This window comes from Takifugu rubripes, chromosome 2 (genome assembly GCF_901000725.2).
Source record: "Takifugu rubripes chromosome 2, fTakRub1.2, whole genome shotgun sequence".
Lineage (NCBI taxonomy): Eukaryota > Metazoa > Chordata > Actinopteri > Tetraodontiformes > Tetraodontidae > Takifugu > Takifugu rubripes.
The window spans coordinates 2,710,686-2,732,741 of record NC_042286.1 but is presented as its reverse complement, the minus strand read 5'-3'; the positions used below and the strand labels follow the sequence as shown (position 1 = coordinate 2,732,741).

Here is a 22,056-nt window from a genome sequence, read left to right as displayed (position 1 = left end):
ATCCTCAGGGGTGTGTTCAATAACCAAACATTGATATTAACCGAGCGCGTCTTGCTTTACATTGGAGAAATCTGCCTTTGCGCAGCTCCCCAATTGGTTTTCGTTGCTCTCATGCATTTCTGCCTCTCATCCCCACTAAGTTTGGTCGTCTCCATTTTTCACCAGCCGGTCGGCTTCGTTTTTCACCGGCCTGACCCAGTAATTGGGCTGATGAGCAATGCGATCCTCGTTTGCTTTTCTCAGCACATACTAACAGTGCTGCTTTGTAGCCAAGACTTAATGATTGCATTAACCTTGTTGTCCAAAGCAATTTATAAAACTCAGTGTGATAAGACTTTTAAAATCCCCTTTATTTCTCCAGTGAACCCTTTATTTTCACAGTTCCAACCTGGATCATTCGGTCTTTTTCTTAAAGGGATGCTTGCTGTTCAATTTTTCTCTGAGCAAATATAAGCTGAAATAACTCTGCCTTTGTCACAGCAGCAGAACTAATAATACCACACCGGAAATGCTACAGGTACTTATTTCCGTGAGGCTTGTTCCATTACTCCTTGAGGCTTACCAAACAGATATGTGCAGTCCAAAAAAAAAAAAAGATTTCTAAAATATCCCAAGTGTTTGCTGCCCTTCACTGTTTATACCATAGCACTTTTTGCAACCTAAAGGTTGTAACAAATACAAGTTTTACCTCTCCATTTCTGGCTTCTTTCAGGTCTGTGTGTCTTTTCATGCTTTTCCTGCCAGTTTCCTTTGACAGTCTAGCAACAGATGCCTCGTAAGATGCCTTGAAGCCACACAAAATGTAACATTTCTTACGGAAACATGCTTTTCAACAAATGCTGGCAATTTAAAAGGAGTCAGAAGAAAATGGCGCAGCTATTGTCAGATAGAAACTACATTTTAAATAATAAATAAGAACTAAATGTTTTGTTCCACATGAAAATGTTAAAAATTAGTTCTTACAGTCGGTAAGATTTTATAGGTAAGTTTGGCACCTAACTAACTCAAAAAGTCTCCAACCCTCGAGAGCACCACAGTGAAATCAGAAACCCATCAGCAAGATACCATTTTATTTGTTCAAAAATTCCATCAGTATGATTAAAAATGAACAAAACTATAGAATAATATCGGGACAAGGTTAAAGAATCTTGCATGCATCATCTCCAGTTATAGGACCAATTTTAGATTAGTATGTCAGAGGTATGGCTTTCCATCCATCCATCCATCCATCCATCCTGTGATGTCCTGCTCTCAGCAGTGAGCAGGCTGCAAACACAGCACCCTGACGCCCTCCTCCTCATCTCTGGAGACTTCAATCATGCCTCTCCATCATCTTCTCTGCCCAAATTCACCCAGTACGTCACATGCCACACCAGGGACAATAAAACACTGGACCTCTTCTATGCCAACACCAAGGAGGCATACCACTCTCTCCCACTCCCTCCCCTGGGCCGTGCCGACCACAACCTTGTACACCTCCAGCCTGTGTACAAACCTCTTGTGCAGAGGCAGCCTGCTGTCACCCGCACAGTGAAGAAATGGTCCGAAGAAGCCGAAGAGGCCCTGAAAGACTGTCTCAACACGACCCTGTGGGATGTATTCTGCGACGCCCATGGGGAGGACATTGACAACCTCACCAGCTGCATCACTGACTACATTAACTTTTGCGTGGAGAACACCGTACCCACCAGGACTGTACGGAGCTTCTCCAACAGCAAGCCCTGGATCACCCCAGACATAAAGGCCCTCCTGAAGGAGAAGAAGAGGGCTTTTGTGTCTGGAGACAAGGAAGAGCTGAAGACTGTGCAGAGGGAACTGAGGAGGAAGATCAGACAGGAGAAGGACAACTACAGGAGGAAGATGGAAAACCAGCTGCAGCAGAACAACATCTGTGGGGTATGGAAGGGCCTGAAGACCATCTCGGGCTTCAAGGAGCAGAAGTCCCAACCTGTGGGCGACCGGGGGTGGGCTAACGACCTGAACTTGTTTTTCAATAGATTTGATCAGGTACCCACCCCTCCCCCAGCCCAGTCTCCTCTGCTGCTACCCCCGCCACTGTCTGTGCCTGCAACCCATTGTTCCTCCTGTCCCCCCTCCTCCCCCTCTCACATGAACTTCAGCTCACACATTCCCGACACTTCACACCCTGGCCCATACCCATCCCCCCCACCAACACCTCCCTGCTCCAGCCTGTCCCTCACACCACACCAGGTGAGGAAGGCCCTGAAGAAGAACAGGGCCAGGAAAGCGACGGGTCCGGATGGCATCAGCTCCAGGCTCCTGAAGTCCTGCGCAGACCAGCTGTGTGGGATCTTCAGTCACACGTTCAACCTGAGTCTGAGGCTGGGGAGAGTGCCACAGCTGTGGAAGACGTCCTGCATCGTCCCAGTGCCGAAAACACCGCACCCCAAGGAGCTCAACAGCTACAGGCCGGTGGCTCTGACGTCTCATCTGATGAAGACGCTGGAGAGACTCATCCTCGATCACCTGCGCCCACTGGTGAGCTCCTTCATGGACCCGTTGCAGTTCGCCTACCAGCCGAGCATCGGGGTGGACGATGCCGTCATCTACCTCCTCCACACCTCCCTCACTCACCTGGAGAAGGCTGGAAGCACTGTGAGGATCATGTTTTTTGATTTCTCCAGTGCATTCAACACCATCCAGCCCAGGCTGCTGGGGGACAAACTGGAGGTAGCTGGGGTGGATCACCACCTCACAACATGGATTCTGGACTACCTCACACAAAGACCACAGTTTGTGAGGGTGAAGGGCTCCCAGTCAGATCGGCTTCTCTGCAGCACCGGTGTCCCGCAGGGAACAGTTCTGGCTCCTTTCCTGTTCACCCTCTACACCGCGGACTTCTCATACAGCACATCTTCATGTCACCTCCAGAAGTTCTCTGACGACTCTGCTGCTGTCGGCCTCATCACGGACGGGGACGATACGGAGTACAGAGTACTTATTCAGGGCTTTGTGAAATGGAGCCTGCGGAACAACCTCCAGATCAACGCTGGCAAAATCAAGGAGCTGGTGGTGGATTTCCGCAGGCGTAACAACCCCCCGCCTGCACCAGTGAACATCCTGGGAACGGATGTTGACGTGGTGGAGTCCTACAAGTACCTGGGTGTTCACCTAAACAATAACCTGGACTGGACACACAACACAGACGCCCTGGTCAAGAAGGGCAACAGCAGACTGTTCCTGCTCAGGAGGCTGACTTTCTATGACTCTGTGGTGGGATCAGCCATCTTCTACGGGATAGTCTGCTGGTCCAGTAGCATCACAGACAGGGACAGGAAGAGGATGGACAGACTGGTAAGGAGGGCCAGCTCTGTCCTGGGATGTCCCCTGGACTCAGTGGAGGTGGTGGGAAATGGGAGGATGATGGCTAAGCTGTCATCCATGTTGAACAACACGTCCCACCCCCTACAGGACACCCTGACAGCACTGGGCAGCTCCTTCAGTGAGCGGCTGCTCCACCCTCGCTGTGTGAAGGAGAGGTATCGCAGATCTTTCCTGCCAGCTGCTGTCAGACTGCACAATAAACATAACAACCGCTAACACAATCTGAATATTATATATTCTGATATGTAATTGTATTCACCCTCTGTACTATGTACAGGTACACAGAGGCCGAGTATCCATTTATCTGGATTATTGTAAATATGCACCCTCTTTGTATATTCCATTTGTATATTCCATTTGATTTCTATTTGATTCTATCTTATTTTTCTCTGAGTGCTCTTGTTGCTGTTGTTGCACTGTAAATTTCCCCGTGTGGGACAATAAAGGATCTGAATCTGAATCTGAATCCATCCATCCATCCATCCATCCATCCATCCATCCATCCATCCATCCACCCACCCACCCACCCATTCACCCATCCATCCATCCATCCATCCATCCATCCATCCATCCATCCATCCATCCATCCATCCATCCATTCACCCATCCATCCATCCATCCATCCATCCATCCATCCATCCATCCATCCATCCACTTAATGCTAACCACTTTTTATGCCTTATCAGTAGTCGTTTCCTGATCAGTGAGAAACCTGTGCTAACCGCTGTGTCACACCTTTTTTCCCAGAAAAGTGACGCGAGCTACTGGCAGAAGTCAGTACAAAGTGCTCTGAGTCTCTGTGCAGGAGTGGGGACAGTGATGTAGGGAGAGTTCTACCCAGCAACAGAGTGTGTGTCCATCATTTCTGAGCAAATATGAAAAACCCATTTGTGCAGCTAGAGCTTGAATGGCCTTTTGGGCTTCAAGGTTAACGTCCACAGATGCGCCCACAAGTCACACATGATGACTTTTGAACGTTTCACAAATATATAAAGCTCTGCAGAGCACCTCATTCTCATAAACACAGAAACAATTTGTTTCATTCTTCACTGGTGTCAGAAAAAAAAGGGGGCGACAATGCATGGAACCAAGTCATGCTAATCTGAGAAATAATCAAGTTAAATACATATGATTTTAGACTTTTATTAGTATTATTATGCCTGACAACTGATGTGATGTTGTCTGCTTTTATGAGAGTTACTTTGTTGATGCAAATACTTTCTGTCATACCTGAATTGCTGCAGCAGCTCTATCGCCCTAATGGCAGGTCCATGTTTACAACATGGCAGAATGTGTGAGTAAGGAGGGCACTTTTCTAAAGCTAAAAATAGGTTCAATCAGCCCAGGCCTGAAGAAGAACTTTCTCCATTATCATTTCAGAAATGTCCAAAATTTTCCTACTGACATGAGAGGATATTTATTTTCAAATCAACTGTAACAGGCCATCTTATTGACTTTTTTATAAAATTATATATTATGTATCATATATATTATATTCCGCTATTTCTTAACTATGGCAATTTTACTCCAATAAGTTTAAAATGAAGCAATAAACAATCATTTTGCTTCTTTAAAAGCAAGGTTTGTGGCAAACTTTAAACTTATTTCAGTTTAAACTTAAAATTCAATAGAGCTGACACATTCAATTCTGGAAAGTTGCTGTAAGCTCCATTAGCGCTATTAGGACTTAGCAGCTTTATGAAATGTGGCAAGACTGTATTGGCCATCACAATGTTACAAGCTAAAATGAGGCGTGTGAATGTTTATTTATTAAAGTTCTGGAAACACATTTTTTAGTAGTATTCCTGGTTCCTTGCATAAGTTTATGCCGCTCTCTCTTCATTGAGGCAGAGACACTCTTCCCTTAGAGACATCCTCATCCTAAAGAATGCTGCAATTGAAATGGGAGTAGAACGGAAGGAGAGACATTTTTCTGTCTCAGCAGTCTTTGCCAGGATGTGGGGGGGATGCATCGCACCAAAAGAGGCTTTTGTGAATGAGGAGCTGGAAGATTCCCAGTGCTTTTAATCCAGTCTAAATCATAATAATCATTAGGCCCTTTCACATTTTTGACCTCGCTCCAATCCTGAGTAAAGGTATAGCTGCCAGAAAAAGCACAACAGCACCTTAGTGGAATGTGAATAACATGTGTTAATAAGTTGTATGTAGCAGCAGAGAACCTCTGGAACTAGTAGGCACATGTATATTTATTTGTTTGTTCCCTTAGCTTCAAATATTGGTGGTTACAGTTGGATGAATATCAGTCTACTCACGGATGAGCAAGCATTTCCTCAAAATTGTGCAGTCCCTCGCTTGCTCGTGCCTACCGCTTCCTTCATTCTGCGCCCAAACAGGCATTTGAGCGTTCCAGATGAGCGACTGACAGATTTAAATGAATCCTTGAATTCTTTGGCTTCTCTTCTACTTTGCCACCATTACGCAGAATGCGGAGAACTTTTAACTTGGGTTAGAGTTTTGAAGTAATATGTAAGAATAAAATCATTTCAAACGTGTTTTTTCTGGCTTTTATTATATTTTTCTTCAAGGGTGTTTAATGGCCTTTATAAGGCCGACAATCCAATTTTGCAATTAAAATACCATTAGGAGTGTATAATACAATAGCGCAGCAGCCTTCGTGGCTTCTGCTGGGAGAAAAAAAAGGGGTCCAGGTCCAAAATGTATTTGAAAAATACCACAGAAGCCACTTTTGATTTTTCTGTCCCTCCTGTCAGTTAGGCTGAAAGCAGAAATCCCACAGTCATCGAGGAAAATGTGCAAAGGACAGGTGAGAAGACCCATATGACTCTGGGGGCTGTCGAACCTCATTTACATCTGAAACAGCGAAGGAAGCTCCTGCAGGGTTACTGATGACGCCTCACAAAAGCCACCGGACCACATCCTGCTTAGGAAAAGCTGAATCCAAAGTTTACTGCCGGTTTCAAGTTTTCCGAAGCAGCTTTGGTACAAATGATTAAATACCTGTTATGAACAAAAATCTGCAACAATAGCTAAATAAATGACTTCTGGATCATCTGTCAGCCAACACACTGGTGCAAAATAGCTTCCTTGATACACTAAGCTTAAGCTGAAAACCTGAGCTCTGCCTCCGTATCTTTTTGCCACTGCACTTCTGGCAGCGTTCCCAGAAACAGAGCTACCGGAACCTCATCAAGACTTTACGGTGATTATGGTCCAAGAGCTGTGGCTCAGCTTTGGTGAGCACAACGTGGAGGCTTTGGAGAGGCCTGCCAGGACTGCACTGCATCGCCAATCACAGCTCCTCGGGCGTCTCTCTCAGCTCTCGGCCGTCTTTCTCTCTAGATTTCCCTCGTCCTGACATACATCTTGTTGAGTTGACAAGTTGTTTTCATTAAGAATTCAAGAGTGTGAGTTAGAGGGGGAAAAACTCAATCTGTTGGTCATTGTGTGACATAATTTAAATGCAATCTATTGGCTTTCAGGAGTATAAATAATTTAAACTTAAATTTAAAAAGTTTTCTTCAGCTGGGTGGTTTATAATACAACAATGTCCTATTTTTCATGACAAAATTTGCACCAGAGTATTATATAGAAGCAAAACTTAATTATAATTATGGTCACACAAACAATAGTTTGGTGGTGACTAAGTAATTGCAGTTAATTACAATTAAATTGATCGTGAGGCAGTGTTCTACACAGGTCAAACATTAAAAATGGAGCCAAGGTGAAGCTTGTGTGAGTGTCTGCAAAATTTGGAAAGAACTTTCAGTTCATGGATAAGAACCTTCAGGGAAACGTTTGCCAAGTATTAAGGGCCTTTAAATCTCACCCCAAGCCGTGAGGTTTTGTGCACTGATAAATCTTTTCGCCCTCACTCTGGAGGTTTGCATGACACCTCAAAAAGCCCCAAGCGTTAGCGTTAGTCCAGCTAAAATTATCGAGCTAACACACCAAAAAAATGTGATTCAGAGTCAGCGCCCTTCTGCAGGATGGACCAGTCCGATACCGGGTCTTGAACCAAATGGGAACAATGCGGAAAAAGGTAAACAGAGGAGCTTTAACAGAAGAAGCAAAACAAATATGGTTGGAGTTTGTTTTTAGCCAGGCAGACAGAGCATCATGTCTTTTGAGTTACTAATTTGCTAGCTAGTTGAAAAACTGTTAACTTCCCAAAACTTACAACCTGAAAGAGTGCTAAACACCACTGTAGCAGAGTCAACAATTTGCTGGAACAATGGTCCAATTAAAATCTGCATGTAAACATATTGACTGGTAATGTCCTCCAAGCTAAAGACTATATGATCTATTATAAAAGTGGGTGTGTTAGAAATTAGTTTCATAACTGTGATGTCACCAATAATGCTGCCAGGCACATGAAGCTCAATCAGGCATCTACTTCTGGGGCAACTATGTTCACAGAAATCTTTGTGTGCTCATCGTGAACTTTGAAACATATCATGGAAATCTCAATCTACAGCAAAACACTAAAGAAATTCACCTTCAAAGCATCAGCCTTACTTTCATTTCTCGCTACTCGCTGGGTTGTTAAGCGAGAACAAGAAGGAACAAAAGCCACACAACTCAACCTTGATTTGGGTTGAGCGCCACATATTATATCGCTGAATTCTATTTCACATAATGAGCCAACTATTTTTAACTCTGCATTTGTATAATAAAGCACTTTACATGATTTGCATGTTTGCTTTGAAGCTCCTGTCCCACACATTGACAGATGGCGTTACTGTCACAGTGGCTGGCTGTGACACCTACACCTACACCGAAACGTCGGAATCGAGGTCGTTCGCCGCATACGAGCTCGGATAAATGACTGCACAAGAACACAAGTGTGTTAACCTGCATGTGCGCCTAGAAATGCACGTGCTCTTCATTACACCTTAATGACAAAACAAACCGGAGGACTGCCACAACTCAACGGTGTAGACTCAAAATATGAGTCTTTTGCGCATGAAATATTTATAAAAGCCTCAAAATGCATTTAAAAAATGTGTAACGGCATCAGTGCATTTTGTGGTTTGGCTATTTTTCTTTTGTGCCGACTAGACTACCCATTTTGCTTGATCGCCAACTTTAATTCCAGTCCAACCACACAACTGAGAATCCGTATTGGGTAAATCTGAGTCTATCTTCATGTTTATTTGATGACCACTGTGTATAATGGTGCTTTGTTTTCCCCTTGGCTCACCTCACACGTAACGTCCTGTCTGCAGAGCCGGGCAAGCGTGTCGCATTAAAAGTCAAAAGCAGTGACTCGGGTTGGCAATTAGCAAACTGGCTGACTCTTCAAATGTTGGGCGCCTTCTGCTCCCCCTCCTTGTGAGAGGTTCTCCCATCAGAACCAGAAGAGGTTTGAGCCTGCAGAGAGGGCGTTTTTGGAGGGTAGAGTCTGACTACAAATCAGTGTCCAAAAAGACAGCACGCGCAAAATCTGTCACACGTGTGATGATCATGATTACTGCAGCGCCTGCTCATAAGAATGCCAATGCTCTCAGGCACACACACACTCCCTGATGTTTCCTTTCCTCTCTCCTTACTCCTCTCTTCTTCAAAGCACTCGACACCAGCTTGGCAGAGTTGCCTCCAGTAGGAGCGTTGGGGTGGGCAGAGCTCTCCAGCTGCGTATGCTGTATCCCTCTTAAGTGCTGTTTTGAGCCGGTCCTTTTTTCTCCACTTTTGGCCTCCTGCAGCTCCCTGGCTAGGATGTAGCTGACCATACAGGAGTTGGCATCCTGATGGTGTGGCCAGCCCATCGTAGTTAGAGCTGGAAAAATATAGCCTCCGTGATCGTGGCACCAGTTATCTGCAGAACTTGGGTGCGGGGTCCACGGACACACCAGGTTAGTACAAGGATGCGCTGGAGACATTTGATGTGGTCGTTCTCCAGCTGATGGATGTGGTAATGATACATCATCCAAGTCTCAAAGCCACAGAGTAAACACTCACACAGTCTACTGACGAAGGTTGGGGAAGACTTAATTCAGTTTTGGACATCATTGTCTCGGAGAGGATGCTTTTAAAACATTTAAAATCTGGAACTAATTCCAAGGGCTTTTTGTTGATGCTGAAGACCGGTGATGGTGGTGCGGAGTTCAGAGTACCACTGTCTTCGCGTTCATGGTGAGACCAGTCTACTATAAACGGTAGCAGTTAACAGCAGCTGTTAGTGTTGCTTCAACCTACCCATCACCTAACTCTAACCCCATTTCTGTCTTTGTGGGGACTTTAATAGACATTATACACCACCCTCTAGCTAACCCAAATAACCCCCTAACCCTAACCTATGCTGGGGTCCAGGGTTGTGTTTTTCCTGCAGGGGGTGTGCAGGAGTTTGATTTGCAACAGCGGGCGCTGTAGGCAGGCGCACCTGTTGGCGATTATCATCTGGCTGCCTGTTTAAGGAGGGAGCACCTGCCTATCAGGGCCGGAGTGTTGTTGCATTGCCCTGCCTGTTTCCCTTGTTTCCCTGCACGTTCAAGGTCTCCACGCCGTCTGCTGGATCTGTGAAGTGCAGAACTCGACTCCCGAGCTCCCTGCAGTCCAGGGGGGTTGCTTTAGTCTTTTAAGTGTTTTCCCCAGTCAATAAAACTCATTTGGACCTTTTACCACTGTGTTCTTGCCTGCTCTCAGGTCCTCGAGACAACCGCCTCCCCTAACAACCTAAACCCCATTCTTCCCTCTGCATTAAAAAAAACAAAAACATTCTATTGAAGTTGTGAGGACCAGCCAAAATGTCCCTACTTCAAAACAAAACAGTCCCCTCTTTGATAGTAGAATGAGTATTTTGGTAGTCAACAGACAGTATAACTGGTACAAGGACACGTGCATGTGTGTGTGCGCTGGAATCCACTAGCGCGCTCAAACTGCAGGGGGAAACGAAGGAAAGTCGCATAAAGGGCGACACTGATCAGATTTCAGCATCCTGATGAGATTACACACCCAAAGCAGCGTGAAATATGACCGAAGAGCGGCTCTTTCCATTACAACTTCCTGCAGCATGCATGATGGCGAACCCACACTGACAAAGGCTGACGACGCGCTACGACAACTTCATAACAGCCTGTGTGTAACGTTAAGTGTTCAGTTTGCTTTTCGGTGTCATCTTCAGTCCAAAACTTGCACTTACCCTGTCATGCGTGGCAGCGTGTTGGTAGAGACGAGGGCAAGCGGAGGTTTGTCTCTCTCTATGAGCCAAATGGTGTATTGACCGCTTTGCTTGGGGTGCAGGAAGACGGCCATGTCCAGGCTGCAGGGACCCTGGCTCTCCTGCAGCCAAGGACTCAGGACCCAGGGGCCACCGAAAGATGAACTGTTCACCCAGAGGAACTGGCCTGAGGAGGGGGAGAGAAAGAGTTCAGATGGTAAACACAGAGCAGTGGCATAAACATGGTGGTTGTGAAAAAAATAAATAAATAACACGAGACGCGTGCCACTGATCCAAACTGTATCCCAATGAACACTTGAGACTGGAGAGAATCGGGCGTGCAGAAGAGAGTGAGCAGAATCCAGATGAGCAATTGGCAATGACTTAAATATATCCGAGGCGCAACCTAAGGGCAGCTCTTGAAGGAAAAGGCACGGTGTCAAGCTGCTTTTGAAAGAAAAGTCAATGAGAGCTCTGGCTGTGATACCAGGTCCCTGCTCACTTTCAAACATGTTGAGCTCATGCAGGCAGGAGTTAATAAGTGACAGGATGGTAAAGATATGAGGGAATTTCTTCTTCTTTTTTTTTTTACTATGCATTTTTTTACTGCATTGTATTTTGTGTTGGAGGTCATGAGCTTCATTCCTGGTTGCTGCTACGCTTCTCAAAAGAAATCCAAAAAGCATTTTTCACAGCACGCAGTTGGCGGATTTATTCTTATATCCTCTCTGGTTTATTCTTTCAGTCCTAAGCTGCGCTGTTGCCTTTGGATCATAGCAACGCAGCATCCCAAGGGTCAGATGTATCCAAGTGTACTTTCCTAAGTGGGACGCACGTGTTATATCCTTACGTGTCGACCTCTGCATGCAAACAGCTTTTCGCACTTAAATGTTTATGTCATTATTATGTCTTTAACCCCTAAACGAGTGTGAAATTGAGCCATCTCAGGCATCATTAATACCATAAAAATATAACACAATATTAATTTTAATTATTCTTATTCAGTATTTTCAGTATTAACTGTGTCAACATGCAGTAAATACAATATAGAATAGTCAGACGATTGTCAATGACAAGTGACAGTGTGGCAACCAAATGGCTAGTGGACTGGTTAGTTAGCATCAGCACAGTTCCGTCAACAGGAAACTCCACTCAACTCGCTTATGCAGCAAAAAAAGAGAGAGAACAAAGAAACCCCCCCCCCCCACAAGATCAGGTTGATCAGCCTTAGATGAATCAATTGCTTTTACACCTGTTAGCTAGTTTAACATGGTGATGGCCTCTGTGTTTATAGGAAACTACGGCAAGGATATAAATGTAGCATCTATAACTGAGCTAACGAGCAATTCCCCTTATCAACATGCATCACTGGAGAAATCTGAGATGCACATCCCTCCTGCTGTGAGGTCAGGTGCAAGATCCAGATCCAGGTTAAGATAAAAACAAGGATAAATATCCTCAAACTGGAGTGCGCCCGTAATGTGTAATTACATATTACAACAGGAGACTGTTGGAGTCAGTCTCATTTGTTCTCGGTTCAAAGTGCTCAGGACACTTGCTCTACACATTGATTTTACATTAATGATTTAAAGCAATAGCCTGGGCGATGTTTAGTTTTGAATACAAATTATGTGTGGCTTATTAACAATTCTTTATTAGTCTATAGAGACACGTCAGTTCACATCCATTTATTATTTTAATCAAAAGCAGTTACAATGTTATTGACGTAATGACATTGAATTTGCAGAGTGCAACGTGATCTATGTTTGCGTTCAGATTTAAGAGGCTTGGGAATGATTGCATGACTGATGAAGGGGACATTCTGTGGTCAGATGCACGTTATTCCCTCTATCATTCAGTAACAGATTCAAACATGTCAGTGGGTGATTTTATGGGAGTTAAAACCTGACTGTCTTGGATCCCACAACTCTGTTAATGAAGAGCCGCTGATGGAAAAGCCTGTCAGCTATTAGAATGGAGTTATTTTTCCATGCTTTGTAACCAAGAGCAACACTTTCACCATGAAAGGATAGTTTTTCTGCAGTTAATGGGTCCTGTCGGAGGCTGAAGCTTATTTATTAGAGAACTCCGGACGTTGTGTTGATAAAAATTCAGTTGATTATTTTGCCCTTTACTCCATAGAGGGGGACGAGGCCCGCCGAGTAGGAACACAACGGTTTCAATCCAAAGTAATGGTTATTCGTTTTCATTCCACATCATTAAATCAAGCTGGTAAATTCTTTTCCCGCTCCCTGAGCAGTTGGAGATTCAATCAACTGAGCCTCTTGTCGACAGATCGTACCGAATTGGCCCAACTGTTGACGGGAATAGAACCCCTCTCCATAATAAAAACAAAACAAAACCCTTCAAACTGTATTCTTCGGCAAATCGTCTTACTGCATGACGCATTTAACCAGGGCCAGCAAAAGCCTATTTTGTCCCCACGGTTTGACTGCCTGCCTTAATTTACTAGACGGTCTTTGGCACCGCAGTGACGTGCTTCTGCAGCATCGAAAAGTTTAGCATAAGCTTTTTCATTCATGGACCATTCTGATCCCCCCCCCCCCCCCTTTTTCCTTTGCTTTTGTTTTGATGATACATTACAGGCACGGCCATACATCTACGCCGATGCTATTCTGTTTGTTTCTACCCAGGAGTTAAACACAGCTGTGTTTACCTGATTAAAACAAGGTGTTTATTTCAAGTTGGGATGAGATACTTCAAGACGAGCACCCGGGTCGCTGGCTGCTGAATACTTCGACTGGAAACTACCTGGAGTCCAACCGTGTCCGTTGGCTGTTTGGAGATAAGTCGAGCTGCGCAACGTTTTACCAGCATTTTTTTGGAAAAACAGCTGAGACTTAGGATAAAGCTTATGATAATTAAAAGCTACACTGTCTGGTGACGATTAAAGCTGCCTTACGCCTGATATTAAAGAGTGGTTTTATGGTGTAAAAGAGGAAATCATCCAGATGAAAACTTTTAGTATAATTGGTATCTAGCAGCTTTATAACCGTCAAGGTTAATGTTGTACAATAATGTCAATAATTTAGTAACAGTGAATTAAAAAACACATAAAAGGAACGTATTAAGAGAGGTGTTATCAAGGAAAGTGCTTAAAGGCAGGAATCTTAAATAACAGAACACTGTATTTATATTGTTCGGGGTGATTAATGTTACACTTGCAGGGCTGCTGCAAGAAAAAAGTAAAATCACAAGGAAGGAAAAAGAGAATGTTTATACCATGTTTATACCATACCGACTCACGAACATCACATTTCTCCTTGACCTGCACTATTTCTTACTATTTATATATATACTGTACATATGTCTTATTTTATTTATCTTATTCTAATGTTGTCTTCTTTATGTTGAATGTCGCAGCGTCACACCAGGACAAATTCCTAGCTTGTGTAATACTGTGTATTACATGAACAATGGCAATAAACCTGATTCTAATTCTAATTCTAATTCTGATTCTAATTAACATATATGCAACAGCTTTAATATCATGGCCCAACACAACTAATCCCTCACACTTTTTGACATATGTAAGTATATAGGCAGACGTAATACAAGGTTACATAACATAGTAGGCTAATTTATGATCAAAGCCACTTGGCCGATTAGCAACATTTCTTGAAAACAGAATGGAAATTTGTTTTGGACTTTTTGAGTTATTTTCCTATGAATGTCGGCTGCCACAGAATCTCCTTGGTAGAGGTAAGAAAAGGCAAATTAGTTAAATAAAGTAACCAACTCCATGGTGTAACCCCTGTAATTCGTCTTTAAGGGGATATGGGTCTGGATTGTTATAGGTTCATGTTCCCAGAAAAGTTACTTTTGCTTTATTTTATTTTTTTTTCTGGTGGTCTGGAAATGCTTCTGCCAGGTTTTGATCGGCAGGGCTATTTAGAGTCAATCTAATGTGTGCTTGGACTTGAGAAGACCTACGGATCAAGAACATTCCAACAGTCCGTGTTGAACATGGGGACATCAGAGTTTAGTCTTTTTACCCAGACCATAGAGGTAGGAGGGATCAAAGCCAGGGATTGATGGACGACAGCAGCTCTAAAGGAATCATGAGTTTAAGCCTAATCGATTTTAAAATTGCTTTGCTTGGAGCGAGCAAGACGACAGGTCACATATTTTACTCACTCTTTCAAATTTCATTTCACTGCCAAGATTTAAAAGTCATCCGTGACTCAAGCTGGCCACTTGCTGACTATAGAAAATAATAAGATCCAAAGAGCTGCCGACCCTGCTTGTCTGCTCCGCCCTGCACAATGTATCAACTGTTAGATTTTTACATTTAGAAAACAGTTTTACCATTTTTAAAAAAAGATTATTATGTCATAATTAATATTAACTTATAACCTGGGTTCTAAACTTGTCAGCTTTGGGGGAGCTGTAGGTTAAATAGACCAATGATATTGGATCTGAGGTAATTCTGTATGCGAGTTTATGTTTATATTGCTATACAGTAGCAGATGTCTGTGTAGATTCTCAATCATCCAGGTCATCGTTATCCAAAGTAGTTTTCTCTGTCAGCTGGACTGGGTTTCTTCTCTTGAAGATGTTTCGCCTTCTATCCAGAAGGCTTCTTCAGTTCTGAACTCGCTGGGGAGAGAGCTTGAAAATATATAGCCCCTGTGGACCATCTGCATGTGAATGATCTGGGTGGTCACCTGAGAGTCGTTAGCAGGGTCGTTGGTCGGGTCGTTCACCTAGTTTCTGTTGAGGTTCTCCCCTTTGTCTGCTGGATCACTTGGTGGTGAGTCTCCAGGTCTCCTGGAATGGTGTGAATGTTTGTTTTGCTGTTGCATTGTATGTGGGTGATAGGAAGTGCCTCAGGCCACCACCTCTGTTTAAGGATGGCTTTTCCAATTTGACATGGATAGCTTCCTTGACACCCCTTTCAAACCAGCGATCTACTGGCCAGAGAAGACCGCTGGTTTGGGATCTGAGTGACCACCCAGATCATTAGCATGCTAATGGTCCACAGGGGCTATATATTTTCAAGCTCTCTCCCCAGCAATTTCAGAACTGAAGAAGCCTTCTGGATAGAAGGCGAAACGTCTTCAAGAGAAGAAACCCAGTCCAGTCGACAGAGAAAACTACTTTGGATACGATGACCTGGATGATTGAGAATCTACACAGACGCCGTTCACCTAGTTTCAGTTGAGGTGTCTCCCCTTTGTCTTCTGGCTCACATGGTTGCGAGTCACCAGGAAAGTTGACACAGAAAACTACCTTGGATAAACAGTAGCAGGTAATCTATAAAACAGGATTACTTGTTGAAATGCCTAACATGTTAGTCATTTAATGCCACAGAAAATAGATATATTTTATACAAGGGATGGCTCTATACAACTTTTTCATGTCCGATACCAACTAAGACTGTCTGCCGATAACAACATCAATTATTTTTTCAATGACTGTTCTCGTGGCTCCTTAGCACTTGTTGACAGCAAAAAGTCTTCATACTCCTTTCTGTGATGCTTCTGCCAAAGTTTTATCAAGTTCACGATGTGGAAACGTCCAATGCTAATGCCACTCACATTGCACAAGCTGCATCCGGCTGTTTTACTTGTCTCTTCCCCGCATGCAAACAAATTCCGCACAACTGACACGATAAGAGCGCTAAGCTAATTCATTGTCACTCATGCCATTCTGTTGACGCACGCTGCTGGAGCTACGTCTACGTCTGATTACGGCCTGCTACCATTGCTAAAAAAATAGCGTCTTTGCTTACATGTCACGCAATGTTGGATCGACCATTCAGGGTTAGGGATCGGATCAGACGCACTAATTGTTATTTTGACGTCCGATTCTGAAATGTTGACCCATATCAGACTGATACTGATCCTGAGTATCCTATTGAGCCATCACTATTTTAAAAATAAAAAGGATTTGTACAATTTATAGTAGTAAGAAGCACACATAAGTAAATCTGAAAGTTACCCATGTGACAATCTGTTTTTAGTATTTCAAAGTCACAAAGGATGACTCTCCGTGATGCTCACGATTTCAAAATAATTTGACTCACCATCAAAGATAAAGTCCTCCATTGCGATTAAATGCTACTCCAGCCGATAATAACAATTTCACCCACAAACCACAAGAAATTAATTTCAAAGCAGCCATATCAAATATTCTGGTGATTATGCCTGGAGCAGTTTTCAACAGAGTTCATTATTCACATCTCTTGAAAACACAGATCAAAGGAAGGGTTGGCCTGCATTTTAGAACCCCTAAAAAGGATGCTTGAAAACAGCTGTTTTCAAGACTGTGGGCCAAAATAACAATATCATGCAGAACTATATTATTATTATTATTATTATTATTATTATTATTATTATTATTATTATTATTATTATTATTAGCAGTAGCATTAGTAATAGCAGTTGGACAAAACTGAAAGGTTAAATTTGCCATTCTCCAATAACCTCATAGCGTAAAGGCAACATTGACAGCTCTGTGAGTGGCATAAACTTTAAATCCTTGACTGATTTGTTGTGCTTCTACCAATTCACTGACGCAGTTCCTCTGCATAATTGTGTGAAAAATGATGTTGTGTTCCAGCATTTAGATTTAACACATCTAAGAGTTGCAGCTAAAAATGGCTTGACTGTCATTTCTTTGTATTTTACAGGACGTCCCCGTGCACCTATAAACCAGGAGTAGATAATTATAGGAACCTAGTTCTAGGAACAGTCACCTAAAACAGTTCCTACCTCTTTCATTTTTCTTGCTTCTGCCCTGAACAGCTAACTTAGGAACTAGTACGAGTGGCTAAGTAGCACCAGAGTTCCCATTTGACAATGTGACCGGCTGGTTCTTAGCAAAGAATAAAGGCTCATGATTACATATTGACCGACACACCCAGCCAGGAGTTGATCTAAGTACTGACCCTGAAGCAGGGACTTGGTCTGGCCCTGTAAAGGGTTCTGAGACACACACTGGCCACAGAACTGGCCACAATGGGCCATGTTTTCCCAATATAGACCACAAATTTTTGTCAAAAGTGACCAAATGTGACATGTAAAGGTACGGGTGCTGCAGCTAGAAGAATGAGTTGCAGACATTCATGCACCTCTATTCCTGAGCTGCCACTAATGCTAACCACTAACACTGCTGAAATCTGGTGTGAATTAAATATTTTGCTTTAATGCTGTGAACTTACCACAAGAGGATGCAGGATGCTCTCAAAGCAACCGAGGGAAGGAGCACACCAACTATAATGCCCCATCCAAACATCTTCAAAAAATATACATTACAAAAGAATGTTTGATGATGTTAGAAAGTAAATTTATCCTATGGCAGCTTCATGGATACATACAGGCTGCACAATGAAAGTGCCTTATACTGCAGCTGAAAGTGCTAAAGGGAAAGAGCTTTGCACTGATGTAGACCCCCTGCTGGAAAGCCACACACGGGCCTGCCTGAGCTTGAGTATTTCAACCGGCACAATTGGAACTTGCGGCTGGTGTGAAGCCACAGGAGCGCCCTAAAAAGCCACAGTTGGTGACACTGGGAACGTGGGTACAAAGACAAACAGGTTCCTCGTAGCAGAGCCACTCCAGCAGAACTGTCTGGCATGCATTTAGGTGCTACGGTAGCACGAGAATAAAAAAATAAAAGTGAGATGCTGCCAATTTATATTTATATCTGACCTTACTGTTTCAAGCAGCCGCTACCTCTGTCACAAGCTTTCTCAGGTATAATGGTTGGTTTTCACACTGCAGACAGTTTAAATAACAACTCTAGTCGACATATCTAAGCTGGTTTCCGCAGCACGCTGGAAGCTACATTTTGCACCATAGAGAGAAGCTGCTATATAATGGGTATTTAACTTAATTGACATCTTTAATAAACATAAAAAAGACAGAGCAAAGGACTCAAGTGGTCGAGCCCTTGAACTTTTATGTAGCATCATTTTTCATAGGGTCCAAACATCTTCCAATCCTCAACGCAGGGCTAACTTGTGGACAAACATCAATTCCAAGTCAGCATTTCACCGTTAACCCCAAAAGCAAGTCTTCTGACTGGAGGAAGAAGCCCAAGTATTGGAAGAGAAACCACGCAGATGCAGGGGTTCAACTCCGTGGAACCTTGGGAACCTCTTTGCTGTGAGGTGACAGTGCTAACCCCCGCAACACCGCGCCGCCGTCTTCAGGTTTGCAAATGTACGAGTCCATTCAAACTCACCAGGAGGAAGGACTCAAAAACACTTCAGAGACGTGATGAGGCTATGGGTGGGAAACGTGGTTAGCCCGAGTTATAGTTAAGTAGGCCCCAGATCCAACAGCTGAGGGAAATGCATAAAGAACTAGGACACATTCCGCCTTTGTAGTCGAGACAAAAAGGAATGAATACATAAATTAGCAGATGCTCTGAGTGGAATAAGCACCCAAGTGTTCGTGGAAAAAAAATAGTCCTCTTGGCAACGATATTTTAGCAATCATGCAGTCTGTGGGATGGCAGATAAGATAATTTGTTGATTACTTGCAAATGGACGCTGATAGAAACTCCTGGAGTGAATATGGTTTGGACATTATCTGATTAGGGAACAGTAGCAGGAGATGGCAGTAATAGATTATTTCTCTCTCTCTCTCTCTCTCTCTCCTCTTCTAACATGCGTGTATGTGGTCGTATGAGAAAAAAAAAAGACACTTATGCATTTCTACATGTATGCTTAATTAAATGACCTAAATTAAATATATGTTTTTGTTTCCAGTGCCACGGATCCACCTGAAAGGCACGTTTGTTCTTCGGTGTTGGTTTTCCAGTATGCCTAATGGTCTAGCCTGGCTTCCACGGGAGCCAGGCGGCTTTCAGCTATGTAAAAGGAGCTGATGGATCCCTAGAGAAGCTCAACAGTTGCTGCCAACACCTCCTGCCTGGTCTGCTCACACACCTGAAAGCATGACTGCAGAGCTGGCGCCAAGAACAGCGTACGGGACACAGCAGGTACAGTAAAGCAATGACCGGGAACAGCAGTCTGTTAAATATGAGCAGGGTTATTATGATTATTCCTTTGTTGACACCAATTTCAGATTTTTTAGGGGTCTTTTTTGTATTATTCTAATAATGACCAACTGGGTTCGAATCTGAGGCTTTTTTTTTCACGTCAGAATATTTGAAAATAGATTTTTGCCTTGACACAACACTCATTTGACCTTACACTCATGGGCCTTCGAAAGCTTTTGTTGCCTTGATTGCAGGATTTAAAGTTGCATTCAACAAATAGCATTGAAAATGAAAAAAAAAAAAAAAAACAACCACAAAGACGCACATAAAGAAATGACTAAAACCAAACTCCAGAGCCGTCCTTTCAAGGGTTAGTGTGTGGAATCTTTTCCTATCTTTCCAGGCCACATTTTGAACATCTAGAAAAAGACAACTAATTACAAATGTTCCTATGAGAGAACTGCCTTTTTTGAGTGTGCCTGTGAAATGATATAGCTTAAAAATTATTTTAAAATAAATATTCATCACGTTGTGAAGAATAATGCTGCAATTAAAGGGGACATTGTGCCTTACCCCTTTAAACTGGAACTAAAAAGTAGCCAAAAAAGAAAAAAAAAACCCACATTTTTCAAGCAGTTCAAGGTGAAAAATCCAATAAAAGTGAAGGTACTTATTTTCACTTGCATTCATTAGTCCAGGTTATGTCTAACATAAGGTGTATTTCTGTGGTTGTTTCTCAGAACTTCCCAGGATTATTAAGGTTAAGTTGTATGTGTTTGAGTATGCGTGTACGTGTGTGTTTTCCCTGAGTTCTGCTGTTCAATATCGCACACTTTAAAGAAAATAAGGCTTGCAAACACCTTTTATCGCAGGGGCTGGGAGAGCACAATCCCCCCCGCCCGCAACACACACACACCTGCTCCAAGCCAGCCGGGAGGCTGATGCAATTTAAAGCCGTCCACCATCACAGATTGAAACAAGAAGAAGAGTGTTCACTCATGCTCAACAAGTCCCTCTGTTTGTTATTAAAGGGCAGACTGAGGGTGATAAATTCGTTGCCACACACCGTAAATGCTTGTGTCAGGTATAAGCAGCCAGACATTGTCTGACATACTAAAAGAAGCCACTGTGATTCCTTATATTTGTCCTACAGTACAAGATAAATAATAATATAATAAGAAAGCTGTCAACTAGCGTGTGCTGGCACTCCAATCTCCACGTTGTAATGGTTGGGGATGGTCGTATGGTCGAAGTGGCTTGTTTGTCAGTTTGAGCGCAGTAAAAATACAAAACCGCCGGTGACAGAATCGTGTCATGTGGAAACGGATGACATAAACGTCCGACGTGGCTTCGTGAGTGGCCCCCGCCGGCATTGATGTATCATTCATTGTTTTGTCTGGAGACTCACGGGTGTTTTGTCTGGAGTCACACAAGGCGCCGCCTTGACTGGATTTTCTGCTGGCTAATGAACAGCAGGGGTTAGTGACACCTTCCTCCTACTCTCCTGGTGGCTGCGCTGACGCACTGGACCTCTGCCTCACCCCCTGTCTCTCTTTCACACGCAGAATATCCCAGCACAGGTTAGAATGTGATTTAATTAGCCGTCCTGCCAACAGATTCTTGTCTTACTCGCTTATGGACCTGCAGTGTTTAACAGCTTGTAGAAGCTCATCACTCTTTAACATAGAACTAGCACAGAGGGTAGTGCAAACACAAAGCTAACCGAGTCCAAAAGCCAGTAACTTACTCTAATTGTGAGGGACAGCCCAAATCCTTCCCCCAATAAATAGATTTAAGAAGAGAGGTAGAGGTGAATAGGAAATTGGTAACACAAACTTTCCCTATTACAGAAACATGCAGTTTCCACACCGCACATCCGGATAAACAGCAATTACACACCAATAATCGTCCGCATTGGAAGCAAATTGGTGTGTTGTTTTTTTCGTGACCAGAAATGACTGAACCCAATCCGGCTGAGCATCCGCAGGTTGTACACCTGCATACAAAAATACCCCAGCGACGTAGCTCTGATTCGCACGGCTGAAACGAGCCCGGCATTTATTGCATGCTGCAAAACAATACATAATTCATACTTTGGAAGGCAGTACATGCAGCCTTCAAAGATCTGATCGCTTTAAGGACCGACTTTTGATTAAATTTTTAAAATTGCAGTTTAATTGCTGATTTTGAATAATTGATCAGACAAATATACTTTTATCCAGCAAGTTTTGCTTTTTAAGACTGTTTACTTAACCAAGTTGGATATCCAGATGTATGTAGCTAGATGATTTGCTGACACAATTATGGCAAAATATGAAACTAACCTGATTCACTTTACTGCAGGAGAGCTTCAAGAGGAGGCGTCACAATAGTGCATTTTAAATAACTCATAACTGCAACCCTTTTAAAGATAACCATGATCAATGATTACTCTTTCTTTAAAAGCAAAGGTTAAATTCCATTCAATGCAGAGAGCACGTCATTGCTTTAAAGACATTTTCGCTTCGACGTGGTTTTGCAAAGATGAATAAATTATGTTTCCATTCATTTTACACGCCATATGTTGGCTTCTCCCCATCCCCCCCCCACACACACACACA

At 43.2% G+C, this 22,056-nt stretch overlaps 1 protein-coding gene across 2 annotated transcripts in view; it reads right to left on the bottom strand.

Annotated features, from left to right (window-relative positions):
- The window catches only part of alk (ALK receptor tyrosine kinase), a 268,453-nt gene that overhangs the window by 101,684 nt on the left and 144,713 nt on the right, over positions 1-22,056 (bottom strand). For both annotated transcript variants that reach the window (XM_029832749.1, XM_029832750.1), the window contains exon 4: positions 10,466-10,670. In XM_029832749.1, coding sequence (XP_029688609.1) covers positions 10,466-10,670 — 205 coding nt within the window. The remainder of the gene's footprint in view (positions 1-10,465; positions 10,671-22,056) is intronic.